Source organism: Centropristis striata, chromosome 1 (assembly GCF_030273125.1).
Source record: "Centropristis striata isolate RG_2023a ecotype Rhode Island chromosome 1, C.striata_1.0, whole genome shotgun sequence".
Lineage (NCBI taxonomy): Eukaryota > Metazoa > Chordata > Actinopteri > Perciformes > Serranidae > Centropristis > Centropristis striata.
In genome coordinates this window covers 22230401-22253515 of record NC_081517.1, presented here as the reverse complement: position 1 = coordinate 22253515, position 23115 = coordinate 22230401, and the positions used below count along the sequence as shown (strand labels likewise).

General features: G+C 41.1%; 1 protein-coding gene across 1 annotated transcript in view; it reads right to left on the bottom strand.

The window, feature by feature from the left end:
- Nucleotides 1-1699: 1699 nt before the first annotated feature.
- The window catches only part of wu:fc21g02, a 53400-nt gene continuing 31984 nt past the window's right edge, over nucleotides 1700-23115 (bottom strand). Inside the window, exons 10-15 of the mRNA XM_059334896.1 lie at nucleotides 20925-21008; nucleotides 20629-20658; nucleotides 19864-19914; nucleotides 19513-19635; nucleotides 18521-18646; nucleotides 1700-6329 (exon numbers count right to left, since the gene is read on the bottom strand). Of these exons, the coding sequence (XP_059190879.1) occupies nucleotides 6234-6329; nucleotides 18521-18646; nucleotides 19513-19635; nucleotides 19864-19914; nucleotides 20629-20658; nucleotides 20925-21008 (510 nt within the window). The 3' untranslated portion in view covers nucleotides 1700-6233. The remainder of the gene's footprint in view (nucleotides 6330-18520; nucleotides 18647-19512; nucleotides 19636-19863; nucleotides 19915-20628; nucleotides 20659-20924; nucleotides 21009-23115) is intronic.

Here is a 23115-nt window from a genome sequence, read left to right as displayed (position 1 = left end):
ATCAAAATTTCTTTAGAAATTTTCTAGTTTTTAACCATTCCTTTTTGTAAAGTACTGTATATAATGATTCTATTTAACCCTCCTTAACTTTTAAACTTAACCCTTTAACTTACTTCTTGCTGTAATGTGCTGTATTATCAAGTCAATATCCACACTGAAAAAATTGGAGTGACATTTACTTAAAAAAAGCTAGGCAAGTTTTTCCACACAGAAAGTGTTTGTAATCTTTACTCAGGCTGTTTCTAATATAAGTAATATTTATTTAATAGAACCACTTTTTAAAAAATGAAAATACACAAGTAAATTGCAGATTCACTGATGTCCCTCAATTACATTTTTCTTGGAGATATCAACTAATTAAGCCAATAAACTGGTTTAGTGAATATTACTTGGAACAAATGATTCAATTTACATACAAAACTGAGGACACATAATAACAAACAATCACTAAGTAATGCACTACATGAAAAACTGATATTTTAAAGTAAAAGCACAGAATTCGTATTTCTTTGTAGAATTTATGCAGATGATTGAAATAATAATTACAGAAAATATTTTTTTTCAGTGCAGTGAACTTTGTTCGCTGAGGGTTAAAGGTCTTCAGGTGGACACTGAGACATCCTATGATTAATTTCTCCCACATGGAGCCCACAATCTACACTTCCATGTATTGATTACAAAACTTCCTGTCTGTGGCTTGATTGGCTGTCTTGATGCAATTTACATTTACTTTCTTGACATTGCAAGTACCCCACCATGCTTTGTGCAGGTGGGGTACTTTGTGTGGTTGCGTGCAGAGGGCACGGGCCATAAGATGGGAGAATAAGAAAGTGTTTCAAGCAGGGGTCTCAAACTCAAATTACCTGGGGGCCGCTGGAGGCAGTATCAAAATGACCAAAAAAAGACACAAAATTACAAAAAAAAAAAAAAAAAGACACAAAATGACAGAAAAAAAACAACTAAAATACTTAAAAAAAGACACAAAATGACCAAAAAAAGACACGGAATTACAAAAAAACACACATAATGACTGAAAAAACACTAAATTACTTTAAAAAAGACACAAAATTACAAAAGAAGACACAAAATGACCAAAAAATACACAGCGTTACCAAACAAGAGACAAAATTATTTAAAAAAGACACAAAATGACCAAAAAAGACACAAAATTACCAAAAAGACAGAATTACCAAAAAAGAAACAAAATTATTTAAAAATAGACACAAAATTACCCAAAAAGACAAAAAATACACAAAACTACTAAACAAGACACAAATTATTTTAAAAAGACACAAGTTACCAAAAAGACACAAAATTACAAAAAAAGACACAAAATTGTGAAAAAAAGACAGACAATTATCTTTTTAAAAAGACACAAAATTACCAAAAAAAGTAATTAAAGGGACCTTCCACAAAGTGCCATTCATATAAAACTCACATTAAACTTTCATATCAAGGTGGGGGCCACAAAATATCGTCACGGGGGCCACAATTGGCCCACGGTCCACAAGTTTGAGACCCATGGTTTAAATCGTCTTTTCCCAATTCACCCACATGAAGTTTCACTGTAGTTGCAGCAATGGGTTTATTAACAGTGTCATATAAAGTCATCAGCTTGTAGCTTTTCTATCCAACTGCCTACTGTCAATAAGTAAAAGTGAACTTTGTCTCCGAGTTACAAATGAAAGAAACTCCACAATTTCATATTCATGCTTAAGTTTATTGACATCTTGTTGCACATCCATATAAAGTATGTGTACTAATTCATTTTAGATATAAAATTTATTGACATACAATCCAGAGCAGGAAAGGCCAAATACCAGAAACAATGAGCCAGTTTGATGGTGCCTCTACTCTAGCAAAACACCCAGAACCATAAACTACATCAATTTTTTGTGAATATCACATTTCAACATTATGTTAAACACACAACATCTCACCATTACTACATTTGGGACAATAAAAAAAAAAAAAAAAGACAGACCTTCATTTAATGTTCAGGACTTATTTGACCATTTAATACGAGACTCCAAAAACCCAGTAATCTAGATATTATATTAGGACATAAACTGACTCCAGTCAAAGATCATTAAACATCTAATCTTTATTTCATCTTAACTTTATTTACTAAACTCCAGAAACAAAGTGAAAAACTATGACACGGTAAAGAAAGGCATTTGTGATACTATACACAGTTTAATGTATACGAGTTAGTGGTTTTGAGGTGAACATTCCAGTTAAGCAGGAAGCTTCCTCACCTCCCTGCTGGAGATCAGACACACAAGGACCATCAACAGACCATGTTGAGTGCAGATGCTACCAAAGAATAACAAAGCACCACAGTTGAGGACATTTTTCATCATTTATCGTTTGTGTATTCCTACTAGGGTTAATTAAGATTAGTTATTAACACAAAAATGAACGCGTTAAAAAAATTGAGGCATTTTAATCGCACTTATTTTTGCACCGCGGAATGTTTCTCACTGGATGAGTTTCAGGCGGACCGATTATACTGGAGCACCAAATAGCGTTCATGAGTTCAGACAACAACAAACCACTGTGAACATGAAGGAAGAAGCTGATGAGAGCGCTTTGGTTGGCCCCGTGGATGATGGGACATTTTGTTACTAAAAACCAACGGATGGAAGCATCGATAAGAGCATGGTTGTGTTGCTATGCAACAAGGAATTCACATGTCACCGCAGCACATCCAGCCTCAAGTATCACCTCAATGCAAAACATATAGCAGCTAGCGGCTAGTGTGGTAGCTAGCGTGGATTGTGTTTTACTTAAAAAACCAAAGCATTATAGTTTACAGAAGGTCTACCTATATTTCTAAATATGCTATTGCTACACTTAATGGCAAAAATGGCACTGGTCTGTGACTTGAACAAAAATAAACAATATTTTTGTTGCTTAACCTTATGTATTCAGTCATTATTCAATGGTATACTAAAAATCCATGCGAAAAAAATTACTTCTCACTGTTCTCAGGTCAAATATTTATATGCGATTAAAATGCGATTAATTTCGTTTAATTAATTACAAAGCCTCTAATTAATTAGATCAATTATTTTAATCGAGTTCCGGCCCTTATTCCTACATGTTTATGACAGAAGTAAGCTTAACAACTGACAAACGTTAAGCTGCTACACTGTCTTGACACACAGGTTGTCTCCAAGTGAATGCTGCCACTTCCTATTTGACTGTGTCATTTCAATAAATGGCTGCTACACAGGCTTTGAATGGAGAATCAGTTGTTGAGAGTTTTTTTGCAGTAACAGTAAGACGACACAAGGCCACACTTAAAGGCAGTGAAAGTGGTTCTTCCGGTAGCATTCTTATGACTTGGTATTTAGCATTCACAACAGAAACCCAGACCATTTGGTTCTGATCAGAGATAATGGCCTAAAATAATACATATAATGGGTAAAGGCCTACAGAAAGTAGACGACCTGAGCCACTGGTGTCAGGACAGCAAGCTACTTCTCAACAGCAGCAAGGAGATGATAGTGGACTTTGGGAAGAAGCAGGAAAAGAACTACGTCCCCCTAATAAAAACAAGTCCTTGGTGAAGAGGGTAGACAGCTACAAGTACATCGCCAAGGGCCTGACCTAGGAACTGCATACAGACTCACAGGCTGTATCCCAAAGTCAAAGATCCTTCCTTCAGAGTCGGGTCCTCCAGAGATGAGGCCAGAATCCTTCCTATCTCTTGTATAATGCACCAATAGAACAGCCTTCAGAGTGTGCAGCTGTGCATCATTGCGTAATTGGACGTCCTGCTTAAATTCAGCACTGTAGTTTAAAAACAGTTATTTATAAATAACAATAAAGGATTATAGCGGACTGTCGGTCTTCTCACACAATAAACAAATGTATAACTTTCTGAATGGCATAGCTACGTACTTTGCACATTGTACATCATCATCTGACGCATATAAATTAATCAACAATAACTTTAGCGACTGAGACGGCATTAATTAACATAACTGGCAATGTATCAAGGTGACGTTTATTATCTTTAGCTAAATATTCTGGCATGTGTTTATGGATATGGTTTGCTTGACTTTGAACTCAAGTTTTGTAAGTTATGTGATAACATTCAGTGTAAACTGAAAATACGTATATATTTAAATTCATATTGCGCCGCTAGGGTCGCTGTTTCTTCGATTGCCGTTTTTAAATCTCCCGGTAGACGCAAGTGCGCAAAGCATTATGGGTAGTCGGATCGCACGGAGGATGCACACATGCATCCTTGGAATTTAGGCAGAAGAAGGACTCTGTCCTCTGGAGGATCCTGGACACTGGGACATGTCAATGACGTAGAATCCTTCCAATTCAGCCGTTTGAGGATCCTTTCTTGACTTTGAGATACAGCCAGAGACGGAACAAACAAGTCAAAGACTACATCTCAACAGAATGCGGAAATTCCATGTGTCTGCTCAACTGCTGGGGGATTCTACAAACAAATAATGAACAAATTGAAGGAACTGGCGGAAAAACATGTGATGAATTGGTTGAATGGAATTATTACTATCAGATGATTCAAGGTGTTTCTGACCATTTCAATTCAACTTGACTCACAAAATACAATTGACCAATACAAACATGACTGTGTTGACCTATGAGGTAGCTATTGTTTGAGTGATTTTGTTTCATCAAGCACTTCTCATAAGAAAATGATTCTGTGCCATGATTTGAGAGTTCTGCTGATATACAGGCTGTACCAGGGTCTTTAAGACAAGCTGAACCCAACTGGGCCCTATTTCAGACTCCCAGCTATGGCTGGAATACCTGTCAGGTAAAGCCGTCCAGGTAGTTACCCCAGGGTCCCAGACTGCAAGGGTCCCAAAAGCCCCAGGTAACTATTTGTCAGTTAGATTGTGATTTGTCTGGTGCCAAAATAGAGTTGAAAGTTGAAAGACATGTTGGACAACAAATCTGGGGCTTCAGCCAAAATATAAATAGCAGCTGGTACTCGTTTGGTAGAGCAGTTGCCCACTAATCGGAAGGTCTGTGGTTCGATCCCTGACCAAGTATCCTTGGGAAAGATACTGAACCCCAAATGGCTCCTGATGCTGTGTTCATCGGTGTATGAATGAATTCCAAATGGTGCCATGTGGCACTGTTTAGGATAGCCTCTGCCACCAGTATAAATGTGTGTTGAATGGGTGAATGAGCGCAGTCTGTAGTGTAAAGCACTATATAAGTGCAGACCATTTACTGTGTACATGTTACTTGTACAGTGTACAGTATAGTACAAGGATCATCAGGAGTTCTCAGCTCATTTTTGCCCCTGGGCCTTGCCTCGTATTGACCCATCCATGCAGACGGATATCTATATTTTCCTAACAATAAAAATCCACCCTTAACTGATGCTGTTTAACTGTAGCTGGTGGTTGATTGGATGGTGACCAGGCTAATTCAATGCATTCGCTATGCAGAAATTGCTTACTGGATTACATTTAAAAATAAGCCAACCTGAGATATATGCTACAGTAATATAAGGGCCTGGGCATGGGACTGTGAGGAGCAGAACTACCCAGTGGATGGTGTTACTGTGTGGTAAATGTGCTCCTGGTAGTGCCTTCAATTGCAATGGACACTTGACACAATGGTGAGATAAAACCCTGAAGGTGTGTTCAGACTGATTGAAAACAAATTTTAGAGGTGGAAAAATTCCCAAAAAGTTAATAGAAAGACATTATTTTGGAATTACTCTGAGACTTCTTACATGCATACACAAAGAGTGCACAATACACTTTACAGGCCGTTCCAGATGTCTGTTAGCTCTTAATATTGAGTCTTTTCAGCCCATGGTTTTCCCTGTGGACTGGTTTGTTTGTTTGTTTTTTTGTTGCTCTTAGACTGTGATTTTTAGTAAGTCCCAGTCTTTTTACTTAAGTGCTTGGTTTTCCTGGTGTATTTATAACAGTAATAACTAATAAAATAAAAAAGAACAGGTCTGGAATCAGTGAAAAAAGTTGATAAAAACTACAATCATGTGTTCGTGATCTGAACCCAGCCCCGTTTTTAGGATATTCTAATCAGATAATAATATCACACTTTCATTCCACATGATAACACTTCAAGATAACACCTTTTTTTGTCTCCTACTGCCAAAACTCAGCTGTACATCGTTTCAACCGGCACCTGGTCACAGATTGGCCCTGTTATATCCAGGTTATATCCTGTTTTATCTGCAGGAGTCAGCGAACATAAAGGATGCCTTAGTCAATCTTGAACTGGCAGGCACCATCATTGGAGCTCAGGAAGTTGTTTGTGGAAGGGGGCACAGGAGCTACAGGAGAGGATGCAGCTTCTGCCTGGGGAGTGAAAATAAAATGCATGTTAAGTTTATTTCTGTATTCAATTAAAAACATTTGAAAATGCCTACTCCTATTCTTTATAGGGCTTTCCTGACCTATTGACAGCAGACAGCATTCGTCCCACTGAATAGGTGCAGCTATTTTACCCAGGAATATTGACTAAAATCCAGTTGACTAACTCAGATGGTGGAAATCAAAACTGGAAGTTTCCTACCTCTGACATGAAGGGGCATTAAATTACATTTAAGAGCGCTCTGTCCACCGCCAAAGAAACCAATTTCTCAGGCTTAATTAGTCAAAAATAAATCATGGATTGTGTTTATTGTGGCACCTACCACACTGCAAAAAAGGTGTGTCTAAAAACCAGATAAAAATAAATCTGAGGGAAATGATCTTGGACAGATAATTTCACTTGACAAGATTTCTTGAATTAAGATTATTAAATCTAGAAATAAGCATGTTGAACGCTTAAAATAAGAAATTAACTCTTAAAACGAGATAAATTAAAGCTGCAAGCAGCGATGAACTGGCCCGAGCAGAGTGCACTGACAATGATTTGTTTCTTACCAAGATAAAAAAAACTTTAGATTTAGAAATGTTGGATAAGAAATCTTGTCAAGGTAAATTATCTGTCCATGCAGCAAGATCATTTCCCTCAGATTTACTGTTTTATCTTGTTTTTAGACACACCTTTTTTGCAGTGCAGCTAAACCTTTTAAAATGTCTGCCCCTTTCTTGGACCTACAATGCTGAATTTTGTTAATTTGTCAATGGCGACAGGCATTGTCCCCACTCGCTTGATCCGAGTTAAGCACCTCTGGCAGATATAAACTTAGCCCAGAGAGAGCCACAGAGTAACTGAGAAGGAGAATAAAGCATTTCTTCTTATTTGGAAAAATCTAGTCGCAACATTATCCACACTGAAAATCAAGCCCTAGCCCAGATACAGCTGTGTTAAGCTGGTAGTGACTAATGTAGTATGAAGTCTCTGGCAGAGATGAGGAGTGGGCTACAGAGGTCTGGAAAGGAAGGAAAAGCTGATCATGTGGTTGGTGATCATAAACTTTCCACCTCCATGAAAAAAAAATTATCCTGTGGCGTTGAGAAATGGGGAGTAAGATGAAACTGGAACATTTTTGATAGTGTATAAACCCATTTAAGGCAGGAAAGCATGACCGCATTTCTACCATTAAGACCAGGGGCGCTGTAGCGTTATTCTACCATTAAAGCCGGGAAAGAGGATACGTCGTTTTGTAGTATTTGTAGTTTTTTTCCAACTATTTTCGGTCTCTTGATCTCCAATGAAATGCATCAGAATACATGTAGGAGTGTCACAATGCAACATGGGACTTTTCCAGAACTTTGAAATCATGGTGGAAGACGACTATAGCGGAGGAGCTCAGAAGTAAGTGAAGGAAGAGATCTTGATGAAAACAGCACCGGAGATTTTATTGCTGATCTGGACTTTGAACCCTCGGAACCAACCGACCAGCATTTATGGATGAGGAATATGTTTTTAGACGACATATTTTCACCGAAGAACAGACAGATTTGTGGCCATCTGGAGAAAATAACAATAATAATAATAATTGATTGTGATGATGAGATAAGAAATCATGACTGTTTATGTCTTATATTACTTTAGTTGAGTACCCTGAAAAGTGCAATATAGATAAAATGTATTATTATTATTTATTATTATTAGGATTATTATTTTTATTTTTTATTACAGTAGGCTAATGAGAACTATGTCTATTTCTTCCAATGGTCATATAATGTTTGCATCTTGCTAATGGCCATGTATTAGTATTATGCATAGGATTTTTATTCAGTCAAATGTAACATTTGCTGAGTTTATTGATTTAAAAAAAACTTTATTGAAGGTTTGGACAAATAAACTCAACTTATCATGAAAGCCACGGGTAAAAGCTCTCAAATACTTTTTGAATTTCATTTCTATCTGCTACAGAGGCTGAAAAATCTTCTGTTGAATTTCCAGAAAAACTTCAGGTTTTAGGGGGTTATTTCAAAATCGCCCAGAGGTTTTCCAGGCATTTTAGGCCTAAATAGGTTAAGAAATATTGCCAGGACAAGGCTTTTAAAAAACAGTCTTGTTCTGGGTTTCCTGTAAAGACACAGTGACCTCAAAGGCTTTTATTCACTAAACTAATCGCAAAGAGTACACTTTAAATCAAATAAAAACCAAATCAAATCAACTTTATTTATAGAGCCCTTTAACCCTCTGGGGTCTATGATGGTGGCGTCCTGATCAGATCATGTGATGTTTAACAAAAAAACTAGGTCACATGGAGCACTGCTATAAACTTCACTCCAAAGTACAGACTTGAAACTTTCTCCCAATTTTTCTTTGACATTCCTAGGTCATGTTAAACCAAAGATATGATAGTTTTAATTTGATAGTACAGAAATATCTGTGCTATATTTAGCTCTCTGTGTAATTTCACACATAGTTTGTTTTGAAGAGTTGCAGCTAACAAGGAAAAAAAGCCTATAAATATACATGTTTTTATGGGACTTTTTTGTATATCGTTTTATTAAATTAAAATGTTTACCTTTTTATATGTTCATATTTGTATCCTATGTTTACATTTTTAAGTTCCAAAGCAGTTCAATTAGCATATTTGTGGTTTTTATTGTAGTAAATAGTATAATTTTTCAACTCTGATTTCATGATCTTTGGGCTCAATATGTTGATAAAGTAGGTTAAAGTGAGAAAAAAATTGTCAGATCATACAGGTGAAGAAAACATGGATACCAAATATGGGTATAGTAAACATTTTTTACGTGATACATGAAGGTCAAAATCAAAAGTATTAAAAAACAGCCAAAATAGGCTCAGAGCCCCGAGGGTTAAAACAGCCACAGCTGATACAAAGTGCTGTACATGGCAGGACAGAACAACAATACAAAGAGATAGTCTCATGCTGGGTAAAATCCAGTAAATAAAAGTGGGTTTTAAAATGAATTTTAAAACCACAAATAACAGATAAAAACAACAAAAACAGAGCATAGCTTCATGTTGAGTTAAAAGCCAGTAGGTTTGTCAAAAGTATTGATGCTCAAAAAAGTATCGATACTAAAACGTTGTATCTGGATACAATACTCATTTTCAAAAGTATCGAGTATCTGAAGCTTGTTATCATAGTTGCAGTTTCTTTTTGCACAACTGTTTTTTATTATAAATATTTAACCTGTGGTTCTGTTAATTTTTACATGTTGCATTTTTCTTGTTAATAAAAATATTTCTGTTAAATTTTGGGGTCTTCGTTTTTATCCTGGTGGTATCGAAAATGGTATCGAGTATCGAATATTTTCCTGAGTATCGGTATCAAGTTAAAATTTTTAGTATCGTGACAACATAAAAGCTAGTGAATAGAAATGGGTTTTAAGATTACTTTAAAAAAGGACCTTCCTGATGTGCAAAGGTAAAATGTTCCAAAGGCTGGGAATGTAAGTATTTGTTGCTTTGATTACAAGTTATCATTGCTTCGCAGCGAGAACTCGCACTCCTGGGTTCCCTAATAATAAGGCACAGTTACGTTTGTGGATTTTATTCTACTAAACTATTCACTGTATCCAGTTGCTTCCAGTACTGTGAAGTCATGTGTGGATGGTCAGTTTATTTGCTTCCTTCTCATGGTTTTGGTTGGCGTAGATTGGTTTAAATAACACCAGATGGTGACAGAGAGAGCAGAATAATCATTTGGTGGCAGGCAGGTAGAGAGAGAGAGAGAGAGAGAGAGAGAAAGAGAGAGAGAGGCAGAGTCTTAAAACAAGATAAATTATCTAAAACTTCTAAATGTAAAGTTTTTTTTTTTATCTTGGCAAGAACCAAATAATTTGAAGTGCATTCTGCTCGGGGCAGCTCATCGCTGCTTGCTGCTTTAATTTATCTTGTTTTAAGAGTTAATATCTTATTTTAAGTGTTCAACATGTTTATTTCTAGATTTTAATAATCTTAATTTAAGAAATCTTGTCAAGTGAAATTATCTGTCCATGCAGCAAGATCATTTCCCTCAGATTTAGTGTTTTTATCTTGTTTTTAGACACACCTTTTTTACAGTGCTCAAAGGCTTTTATTCACTAAACTACTTGCAATGAATACTTCGATTTGAGTTATTGTTGTTTTGAGTACAACTGATCGTTGCTTCCAGTACAACTGATCAGTTTTACATTAAGTGTTGCGGCGATCTGGGTAAAGAGCGTCTGTGTGCATGCTGCTGCCCGTACGTGTCGGCGGGCGCGCTCTGTGTGCGCGCGTCGGCGGCGCGCATCGGCGCGCTGCTGCGGCGCACCTCACCAGGTGGGCACAATTACCACAATCAGCGGCACACACCAGAGTCACACACGCCAGAGACACACATGTCGGTTGGCAGGAGGAGAACGGCAGAGACAAAGAGCAGCAGAGAGAAAGAGAAAAAGGAAAAGAAGTAAACTCACTTCACAAAACGCATTGGGAAAAAGGACTCAAATCAAAAGGGCTACCGGTAAGCCTGTCTCCACTGGACTGTTTGAGTGTTTTTGGTCTATGTTGTGTATGGATGGCTGATAAGTTGATTATTTATTTTATTAGTCGGGTATTTCTGTTAAAATGGTTGTTAAAATCTACAGTAAAATCAGTTTAAAATGTTTGATTTAATTTAAGGTAAAAAAGTATTAAAATGAGGAAAAAACTGGTTAATTTGAAAGTAATTAAGTGTTTTAATTTCTAAGTCACACGTTACTTTAAGTCAATGTATGTTTAAATATACTTTTTATTTAGTATAATGCACTTGCATTGAAATGTACTTAGCTTGGTTGATGCTGTATTTTATTTACATCTGTTTATTCTTGTTTGTTTAAAGGTTTTTCACCTTTCTTCATTGGTCGTTGGAAAATAAACTAAGAACGAGTGAAATCCTTGGTCTGACTGGTCCTTCCTTTTCAAGTGTGGGAAGCCACTGCGTAAATACACTTGACAGTGAAAAACCGCCTGGGACCTGTGACCAGCGAAGACTCCACCTGCGGCCACAACCGAGAGGGAGGACACTCCACCTGGGGGCCTGGAGGATAAAGCCTGCTGTCTGTTAGCCGTAGAGCACAAAATGGCTGAATCAAAGTCACTTGATGAACTTAAAGTAGAGAGGACGACACTTAAGAGACTTTTCTCCCGTCTTGCTAATAGCATTACGAGGACCCACATGGAGATGTCTATGGAGGAGTTAAAGGAGAACTTCAAGAAGCTTACATTAGAGGGCTCCAAAGTCTTGGAGGCAAACGAAGAAATGGAGGCTGCTTACATGGCTGAAGAAGAGCTGAGTGACCTACAGAGAATCGACCTAGAGAAGACAGAGAAAGAATGTGAGCAAAAGACAAAAGAAGTTAAACTCCTAATCCGAGATACACTCTGGGCCACATATGGAGAAAAAGAACTGTCCCTGGCTCTACAAGTTGCAGAGACCGAGTGCTGGAACGCCTCCTCCGCTCATCTAGACACAACTTTGGAGGCATATGAGTTTGTGCTGACCCACGTAGAGGAGCTGGTGCACAAGGCATAAGAAGCGCACCAGAACTGGAACCGCTGGGCTCCGCCTGCCGAGCAAAAAGACTTTGATTGCCGAGTAAGAGAGCTGGAGGTGAACCTTCCAAAGCTGGTGTCACAGAAGGCCGCCCTCATCAAAGCAGCAAGTATAAAGACGGACACTGGGCAAGAGCCCATCTCAGTTCGCAGCTTAGCCCCAGTAGCAGCGATAAAGCTAAAAGCTACAGCCCTACCAAAGTTTGCCGGCAGTCAGCGAGACTATTACAGATGGAGGAAAGAATGGGAGGCTCTGCAGAAGCAAGGTGAACCGACGGGCTCCAAGGAGGTGAAGAAGTTTCAACTTCTCGATAGCCTCGACGAGAAGGTAGCCAGAGACCTGCGGCTGTCAACCTACAGCTCATCAGATGAGATCTTCCGAGTCCTGGACAACCGGTTTGGGAACCAAGCCGCCATCGCTCTGGAGATCATCGAAGAGCTACAAGCAACTCCACCAGTCAGGAGCGGCCATCCGAGAAGGATCATAGAGCTCATCCAAACTGTGGAAAAAGCCCTCTATGATTTAATTGAGCTAGACAATGCAGACGCCATAAGGAACCCACTAGTGACTAAATCCATTGAGGGCAAGCTCCCAGAAACTCTGAGGAAAGACTGGCTCACCTATGCTGCTGACAAGGGAAACACTGTTAACCACCAGAACCGCTTTGACAAGCTCATCATGTTCCTGAAGTCACAAGAATCCATATATGAACAACTAGATCAGCTGAAAGATGTCGCCGAACCTGCCAAGGAGAAGACCAAGTTCCTAAAGTATGCCAGAACAAAGACAACCAAGTCTAGCAGTGGAGCAGCAGGCTGCATCATTTGCGGTGACCCAAAGCACAAAAAGAAATTGTATTTCTGCAGAAGATTTAGGACCAACCTAGAGCCATCAGAGAAGAGGGACGCAGCACAACAGCTCGGTGCCTGCAAGAGATGCCTTGAAGTCCACAACGGCGACTACTGCAGAAAAACCACTTACCTGTGTGGGAATCCAGAGTGCAAAGACCAACACCACTATCTTCTCTGTCCAGTTGCTAGACCCCAGTCACAAAGAACAGTCCGATCTGGTCCAGTGAGAGCTGAGGGCAAAAGATACACAGAAGCCCAAGAAGAGTTCCTCTCCAAACTTCCACCTGAGCTGGCGCAGCAGTGTCGAAACGCCTTCTGCAACGTCACATCCAGGGCATACAACTCCACTGCAACTGAGAGAGGCCTTCTCGAGGAAAGCGGCCCAGTGATCCTGATGCTCCTCAACGTTACTGCAAATGATGGGCAAATAATCGGGACCCTCATTGACCTGGCATCAGACACGAACTATATAACACACAAAGCTGCAAGCAAGTTGAACCTTAAAAGTGAAGATGTGACACTGGTGGTTTACGGCGTTGGAGGGATGAAGGTGTCTGTCGCAACGAAGCGCTACCTACTCAAGATACGTGTCAACACTCCGAGAGGGACTCTCAAGTCACATCAACTGATCTGCTATGGACTTGATAGAATTGCAGAAGTTCACAGACATGTCCCAGCTGTCAAGTTACAAAAGATCTTTCCGGATGTTCCTCTTAAAGACCTCAGCAGACCGAGAGAAATACAACTCCTGATCAGCCACAAAGAAGGCCAGCTGGTACCCCAGAAAGTTCGCTCCATCGGTGACCTGGTGCTCTGGGACGGCCCGCTTGGCAAGACCATCGGAGGTACACACCCGGACCTCTTCGAAGAAGTCACCTTAATGGCCCATACATCAAAGACACACTTCGCAAGATCCATGAGAACTGCAGCAGTCAAATACAGTGAACTCACCTGTAAAGATCCTCCCGACCATCCCCGTGCCCAATCCAATACAGCCACTAGCAGCAGAGACTTTCTGAAGTGGTGGAAGTGGGAAAGCATTGGAGCTGCTTGTGAGCCGAGATGTGGAGGATGTCGCTGTGGGAATTGTCAGCCCGGGGGGGAAAGAAATGACATTGGCTGAAGAAAGAGAGATGGAGATGGTGAGAAATGGCTTAAGTTATGTGAACGGAGATCACCACAGCCCTGAACCTCACTGGCACGCCAAGTATCCATGGACAGAAGATCCGGCGTCTCTACCCAACAACAGAAAAGCGGTTGAAGCCACATTCCGCAGAACAGAGAAGCAGCTGGCAAAGGAACCAGAGTGGAAGACGGTCTACGCTTCACAAGTCCATGAAATGGTTAATCGCAGTGCTGCAGTGAAGCTGTCCAGAGAAGTTCTGCAGAGTTGGACTGGGCCAGTGTGGTACATAAGTCACCTGATTGCACCAAATCCACATTCAGTCTCCACCCCAGTGAGGCTAGTATGGAACAGCAGCCAGAGGTACAGAGGCCTGAGCTTAAACGACATGCTGATCAAAGGTCCTGACGTCCTGAACCCAATCAGAGCTGTCCTGCTGAGGTTCCGAGCTGGTGTTTTTGCTGCCCTTGGTGACATCCGCAAGATGTACAACTCTGTCTGGTTGGAGGAGAGAGAGGTCCACCTGCACAGGTTCCTGTGGCGCGACACTGAAGGTGCTGAAATAGAAGATTTCGCCATAACAAGAGTCAACATCGGAGACAAGCCTGCTGGTTGCATAGCCCAAGTCGCCATGCGAGAGACCACCAACTTGCCTCCATTCAGCCATCTCACAGAAGAGAAACGTGTGCTGGAGGAAGACGCATATGTTGATGATATCCTGACCTCTCACAACGACCTCAAGCACCTTAAACTCCTCACATCCAGCATCGAGCAGATCCTTAAAGCTGGAGGATTCTTCATGAAGCCATGGGTCTACTCTGATCAAAGTGGGAGGAAAGGGCCGAGAGGTGAGAAGATGGAGTCAAAGACCATGATCCTGCCGAACCAGCTCACTGAAGAGGATAACAAAGCCCTTGGCCTCGGTTACACCATTGAGGATGACAAGCTACATGTCATGGTTGCAGTGAACTTCTCCAAGAAGAAGAGGAAAATGCGCCTCGGTCAGGACTTACTGAAGGAAGAAGTAAGAAGACAAACCCCAGATCCACTCACTAGAAGACAGCTGTTAAGCCAAATCTCTGGTCTCTATGATCCACTTGGTCTGGTGGCTCCGGCAAAACAGAAGGGAGCCATTCTGATCCGACGAGCTTTTCAAGAGGCAAAAATAATGTACTGCAGAGAAGACACCTGGGATTCCGCCTTGTCCAAAGAACTCCGGGAAGATGCTATAAAGCTTCTCGAAGAGTATGCTGACCTGAGCCAACTCGGATTCACCAGACCCCTGACGCCGTCAGATCCATGTGGAAGACCAAGTGGCATCACCTTCTCTGACGGCAGTGAGCACGCATATGGTGCTGTGCTGTACCTACGCTGGAGCTGCAGCCATGGTGTCGTGGTGAGACTGGTCGAGTCCAAGGCCAAGCTGACCCCGCTCGACCACAAGGGTGACCCTGTGAAAGCGGAGATGTGTGGAGCAGTCTTTGCAGCCCGGTTGAAGAACTACTTCCAGAGACACTGCCGAATTGAAGTCGATAGGTGGTACCATCTCGTCGACAGTCAAACTGTCTTGGGTGCAATTCAGCGGGAGAGTTATGGCTACCAGACCTTCTTTGCGAACAGAGTTGGCGAGATCCAAAGCAGCACCGACGTCCGAGATTGGTGGTGGATTCCAGGGCCAGCGAACATTGCAGATATCATCACCAGAGGGGCCAGTCCCGATGACTTAGCTGAGGAATCCGAGTGGCAGTCGGGTCCAAAGTTCCTTCGACTTCCCGAGAGTGAGTGGCCGAAGAAGTCAGCCAAAGACGTCGCTGCACAAGCAAGAGATAATATCAGAAACATACAGAAGAAAACGTTTGCCGCAGCACTTACTCGAAGTCATCAGAGAGTGCAAGATCCAGTCCAGAAGACAGAGCCCAAGTTCAAAAGACCACCAGTAGCAGCAGTCCGAAATCTGTTGGATGAAAGGCGCTTCAGCAATCTAAGACGGCTGGTCGGGACAATAGCATGGACTTGGAGAGCAGCAAAGAAGTTCCTGCGTCTCAAAATTAGAGATAAGGAAAAGTGGGAGGCAGTATCTTCATCTGGTATCATCACAGTTAACGAGAGAGAAGATGTGTTCCAAGACCTATGCCTGGCAGCACAAGAGGGCGTACACTTTCCGAGTACGACAACTGACAGACTGGTTGTCTACAAAGATCCCGAAAGTGGGCTCCTGATGTGTGGTGGCAGGATCCAGACCTTCAGAGAGGACCGCAAAGCTGTTCCCCTGCTGCCTTTCCAGGCCTGGCTCTCCACCCTCCTAGCCCGAGAAGCGCACAGGGAGGGACATGACGGAGTGGCAGGAACTTTGCTGCGGATCCGAAGGAAAGCATGGGTTGTCAAAGGAAGGATTATTGCCCAAAAAGTCGTTGACAAGTGTGTCATTTGCAAGAAGGCAAAAGCAAAAACCTGTCAGCAAATAATGGGACACTTGCCTGAAGAGAGGTCGAGTCCGGCTGCACCATTTCAGTTCACGTCTGTCGACCTGTTCGGACCATACCAGGTGAAAGATGATGTCAAGAGGAGAGTGAGCATGAAAGTGTGGGGCCTTATCTTCTGCTGCATGTCTAGCCGAGCCATCCATGTCGAACTGGCAAACACTCTAACAACAGAGAGCTTTCTACTTGCATACCAGAGGTTCACTTCTGTCCGAGGCCATCCTGAGAAGATCTGGTCCGATCCGGGCACGAACTTTATTGGTGCAAAACCCGTCCTGAAAGAGATGTATACTTACCTGGAACAACAAAGCAAAGAGTCACTTGAAGAATATGCTGCCAAAAATGGGACCACCTGGACGTGGAGAATCCTTCCAGCCGATTCACCTCACAGAAATGGTGCCGCCGAAGCTGCTGTCAAGGTCACCAAAAGAGCTCTCCAAAGTCTTGGTAGAGGGGAAGGCCTTACCTTTAGTGAGTTTCTGACGGTGCTCAAACTAGCTGCTAACCTTGCCAACGAAAGACCCATCGATGCTAGAGTCCAGAGCCGTGAAGACCACATCCAGTACATCACTCCGAACACCCTGCTGCTTGGTCGAGCTACACAGAGTGGAGATTTCAAAACATTTGAGTACACCACCTACCCATTCAAGAGGCTGCAAGAGATACAAACTCAAGTTAACTACTTTTGGAAGTCCTGGAGCCAACTTGCAGGTCCAAACCTGTTCATCCGCAGCAAGTGGCACACTGCTGAAAGGAATGTTGCCATTGGAGACGTAGTTTGGCTCTGCGATCAAAATGCACTAAGGGGGCAGTTCAAGCTAGCAAGAGTTGTCAGTGTGAATGCAGATTCCAGAGGCATTGTCCGAGATGTCCACGTAAAAGTCTCTCCGAGCGGGTGTGTTCAGGTGAAGTCTCCAAATTCTGCTGCCAAAGAACCCAGGTTAAAGGAAAAGGATTTCCAGGGTACCATATTGCATCGTGATGTCCGGCGCCTCGTCATCCTCGTCCCGGCAGAGGAACAATCCAAGGAAGACCCACTCGCCTGAGAGGTGCGATCTTTCCGGGAAGCACCACGCAAAGATCGAGTGGGAGGTGTTGCGGCGATCTGGGTAAAGAGCGTCTGTGTGCATGCTGCTGCCCGTACGTGTCGGCGGGCGCGCTCTGTGTGCGCGTGTCGGCGGCGCGCATCGGCGCGCTGCTGCGGCGCACCTCACCAGGTGGGCACAATTACCGCAATCAGCGGCACACACCAGAGTCACACACGCCAGAGACACACATGTCGGTTGGCAGGAGGAGAACGGCAGAGACAAAGAGCAGCAGAGAGAAAGAGAAAAAGGAAAAGAAGTAAACTCACTTCACAAAACGCATTGGGAAAAAGGACTCAAATCAAAAGGGCTACCGGTAAGCCTGTCTCCACTGGACTGTTTGAGTGTTTTTGGTCTATGTTGTGTATGGATGGCTGATAAGTTGATTATTTATTTTATTAGTCGGGTATTTCTGTTAAAATGGTTGTTAAAATCTACAGTAAAATCAGTTTAAAATGTTTGATTTAATTTAAGGTAAAAAAGTATTAAAATGAGGAAAAAACTGGTTAATTTGAAAGTAATTAAGTGTTTTAATTTCTAAGTCACACGTTACTTTAAGTCAATGTATGTTTAAATATACTTTTTATTTAGTATAATGCACTTGCATTGAAATGTACTTAGCTTGGTTGATGCTGTATTTTATTTACATCTGTTTATTCTTGTTTGTTTAAAGGTTTTTCACCTTTCTTCATTGGTCGTTGGAAAATAAACTAAGAACGAGTGAAATCCTTGGTCTGACTGGTCCTTCCTTTTCAAGTGTGGGAAGCCACTGCGTAAATACACTTGACATTAAGAAAAAGTTACTTTGTAGGGCTTCACTTTGAAAAGCCTTGTCCTTGGTTTCCTGTTAAGACACAGCCGCCCTCGAATGCTTTTATTCACTAAACTACTTGCAATGAATACTCTTTGATTTGAGTTATTGTTGCTTTGAGTACATCTGATCATTGTTTCGCAACAAGAACAAGTACTCCTGGGATTCTATTCTATTAAACTATTGATTGTTTGGATATGGCACAGGGTGACTCTTCTATAATCTTTTAGCCCCCTACAGTCAGTGTGTGAGTGTATACCTGTGGTGTGGCAGTCAGCAGGGGGTCAGCAGGTGAGGGATCCATACTCATCTTAACCTCGGGAACATTTTCACTGGCGGCTGCTGGTGGAGCAGCACTGAACATGACTGGAGCTGGAGCATAGCCCTGAACACAAGTGGAACAGAAACTGAGCATGGAGACTGGGATATGTCCTGTATCACATCTAGATGACATTTTCCCTTTACTCCTGTCTCCTGCTGGGAAAACAAGGCCACATGTGTCTTGCAGTGCAGCTCACAAAGCTCACATGCCTTTCTACTAGTGATGTGCCAATGAAGCCTCATGAAGCATTTTCTGTATTTTCTGACTCCACTAGATGGAGCTCTCTGTTCAACAAAGGGCTGAAAACACTTGATTACCATTGCTAGAGCCTTTTTCAATGAACCAAGGGCGCCATCTAGTGGGCTCAGAAAATAAAGAAAATGCTTCATGAGGCTTCATTGGCACATCAATACTTTCTACCATAACCTGACTCCAATTCCAAAATTCTGAAAAGAACACTGGCAACTCAGATGAACAGGGACATGACAACAAAATTATAATTTGCAGCTTATTTTAAAAAACGGCAGTGTGCAGCCACAGAATGGCAGGTTGTATAGCCAATATGATCATTACACTGATTATATAGGGCAGGCACAAAAAGGGTCTGACACAATTGCTCTTTTGCTTTGAGGCAAGAGAGCTAACCACTACACCACCGTGTAGCCAATGTTCAGTTATGTCAATGTTTAATCAATATTTAATAGATTAGAATTAGTTCAGTCAATTTGTGCTCACATTAAATATTTATGGTCTATTATTTGATGAAAGGCTAGAGTATATTTGGAACTAGAGTTTTGTTAATTGAATGCAGAACATTTTCAAAGCTTAAAATGTTCCTCCAATCTGAAGCAGCTGATAGTTTAAATACGGAATACAGAAATGACTCGCATTGCTCTCTAATTCCTGTCAGTTATAGTGACGGATCGTACCATTGGAGGAACTTGTCCGGGAGGGTACTGGCCTGGTGATGGCCCATTCCATTGTGGGGGGACCATAGCTGGACCAGCAGGAGGGTAGGGTAAGTTCTGGGGTGGATAGGCTGGGTTAAAGCCCTGCAGATGGACACAATCAGGAGTTAGATTAGTAAATACTGAGGGTGGAAACAGGAAATCTGGAGAGTCAAGGGAAAACAAAGCTAAACTGGGTTTAAAAATAATAGCCTTGAATGAAAACTGACTCCAACTAACAGCTTTTATTCAGTGTTGTAAGCACATGTTACAACAGACATGTCTGGACTAATCAAAACTATTCATTGAAGAAACAAGTGGTGTGATACTAACAGGGGCGGGTGCAGGGCCGCTCCACTGAGGGGGAGGATGGGCTTGAGGACCCTGGAACACACATACACATGAAAAAACATTAGTATTACACAATAAATACACCAGAGATAAGTTGCATAATGATGTTGTAAATGGATTTATACTCTGTGCAGTTCAAGGTTATAATAGTTTTGGATTTTTCACTAGTTTTAGTTTTAATTTCATTGTGAAATTATGTTCTCAAATTCAGTTAGTTTTAACGAGTTTTTAGAGTGAGTTTGCTAGTTTGTTATTTTTGGAAAATGCTTAGTTTTAGTTTAGTTTTTATTAGTTTTAGTGTTGTGTGTTGGTTGCAAGATTCAGAGAGGTTATAATAAATTTTGCCTTCATTTCCTTTGGTTTATCCATCTTAGCCCCAATAAGGTTATTAACTTTTACAGTTCCAGGTGATTTGAATTTTGGTTGGAGTGTAGACATCCCAGTCTCAGTAAACATATTTACCATGTGTTCCTGCATGTTCACTAACAGAATCCTCTTTCTAATAGAAACACTGGATTATATATGAAAAAAGTTGACAAAGACAAAAATAAAGGACATTTTCACTATAATTTTAGTTAGTTTTACTTAGTTTTGTGACCACATAATAAAGTTTCAGTTATTTAAAAAATCTTTTTCAGTTTACGAAAATGTTTTTTCAATTCTAGTTTTCGTTATTTCCTTAGTTTTCGTTAACTATAATAACCTTGGTGCTATGTACTAAATGTGTGTTCTGAAAGTGTTATGTACCATGCTAGGGTCCGGGCCATGGTAATACATCTGCAAACACAAAAAAACACAGAGATCAATACCAGTACACTTGCTATATTAGTATCAGACATGTACTATATATATATATTTTTTTTTTTCCTCCTGTAATCCATGTAATGTAATCACAAGGAATACTTATTTGTCTGAAATATTTGCACATTTTCAATTATCAAAAACCTTGTTGATATTACAACTATGTTTTTGGATTAAGATTTTCTTTTGTGTAAATCCATGAAGACATACAAAGTAGATTATAAGTATTAATATAATCTCACCACTCCTGGTTGTCCGGGAGTGTTGTAGGGAGGAGCAGGTCCAACCGGACCAGATGGAGGAGGATGGACTGCATCGGGAGTAGTCTACATAGAGAGTGAGAGAGAGAGAGAGACAGAGAGAGAGAGAGAGAGAGAGAGAGACAGAGAGATTATGATGCAATCCTGTCACGGTGGGGAATACACGTAGGAGAGGAAGGACACAAATAAATAGTTGAGACAGATGAGGAGGCAACAGGAAGAATAAGGGGTCGTTGGCCTGGGAACTAAAGGAAGATTGCATGGGAGCAGGACAGAGGTGGAGCAGGAAGACTCAAGCGGAAGAGTCTGGGGTCAGGGCAGAATCACTGCAGGAAACCCAAAGTGAACAGCATGGAGCCATTTGAGGTAATAAAACTGTTGCTGCTGGTATTTTCAATCTTGAAATAAGTGATCACTGGTGGGTTACTTGTGTTACGGATACACATTGGATTGTCAAAAGAAATGTAAAAATCTTTAATGACCAAACATTTCTAACTGTAGGAATTCTAACTCTAGCACCACACGATAATTCTACTCCTTAAAGAATTGTCCCTCGCACTTATTGCTGCACTAAAGGCTGTTATCGCACTATGCCTTGATTGTTTGCTTTATTTCTTCCTGTAAGTCACTTTGGATAAAAGCGTCTGCTAAATGACTAAATGTAAATGTAACATACCTCTGTCATAATGATATCCATTTTACTTCTGAAATCCCTGATGATGAAATGGCATTAGACTATTTCTAAAATATTTTTTTGCAATCGTGGATGAACTTGCACCTTTCAACAAGCTCATAAAAACAGGTCATATCATTGGTTCTCCCCTGAGCTCTCTTTAAAGAAAGAATCAGAACATGGACTATTTCTACAATATCAGGGAATCTATCCCATTGGCTTGGCTTTAGGTAACTGAAAAATAAATGGAGAGCCTCTGTACAGAAATTCATTCATTCATTCATTATCCGTAACCGCTTATCCAAACTGGAATTGTGCGGGGCTGGAGCTGATCCTAGCTGACATTGGGCGAGAGGTGGGGAACACCCTGGACAGGTCACCAGGCTATCGCAGGGCTGACACATAGAGACAGACAACCATTCACACCCTCATACTGTTGTGAATTAATTTGAAGATGTATTAAAATATCAGACATATAGCAGATTAAAAATGTGTCACATGTGATTTGACAAACACAGAAATCTGACCAACAGTCACAGTCTCTTTACAGGAAACTCCTGCTTGATTAAGATATGAGCAGCTCTGAGTTAGGGAATCCCACTGCACCATTTGGATCAATACACACGAACATTAGGTATAAAGTAACAGTAATAGGAAAACTGCACAGTTGCTGTTTGAACCAAGGACCTGTTTTGTGTATCTTGAATATTGTATCTATATGTTTTGTGATACTAGTCAATAAATCCCGCACAGGGCTGTCTTTTTACAAACTCTTGTTGTCTTGTAAGATTTTCCACTACAAAACACTCTGCCAGCGACCAATTGCAAGTGGTTCTTTTGGTTTTCCACCACCAAAGAGCCTGCTCCCGGCTGGGAAAACTGATCCAACTCTCTGCTGGTCTTGAACCGCAAACTGCTTACGTCAGGGGCTGGGGGCGGGGCTATCTGATCAACAAGACCAACTCTGTACCATTGAGAGGGACCAACTAAAACGTGTATCATTCATTTATTTAATTTGTTTAACTCCAATGTGATTGATACATGCGAGCTAGTGTGCTAACGTTAGCGGGCGATCGCTAGCGCGCTAACGTTTGCGGGCTAGCGTTATCTTACAACAAAGTCCAACTCATCTCAGTCTGTTCTGCCTTTTAAAAATGGCATTGTTTTGTTGTGGTTGTGTCGAGTTCTACTCACGTCATATCCCGCCTCAAATGTATCCAATCAGCATCAACCAGTTAGTAGCGGCTCAGAAAGTACCTACCTGAGGTAGGTACTTTCTGAACTGCTATCTGAGCCGCTAACCGGTGAAGTTGTTCTAATCCAACATCCAACTAAAATCGAAAAGATTTTAATTCATGAATTATGATGAGAATGTAAATCGTATGTTTATGTACACCATTTATGTTTGGTGGTTAGGCTATGACCTCATCAACCCCCATATTAATTCAAATACAACTATTACCCATTAAAATAATGTTTACCATTGATAAGTGTGTCTTT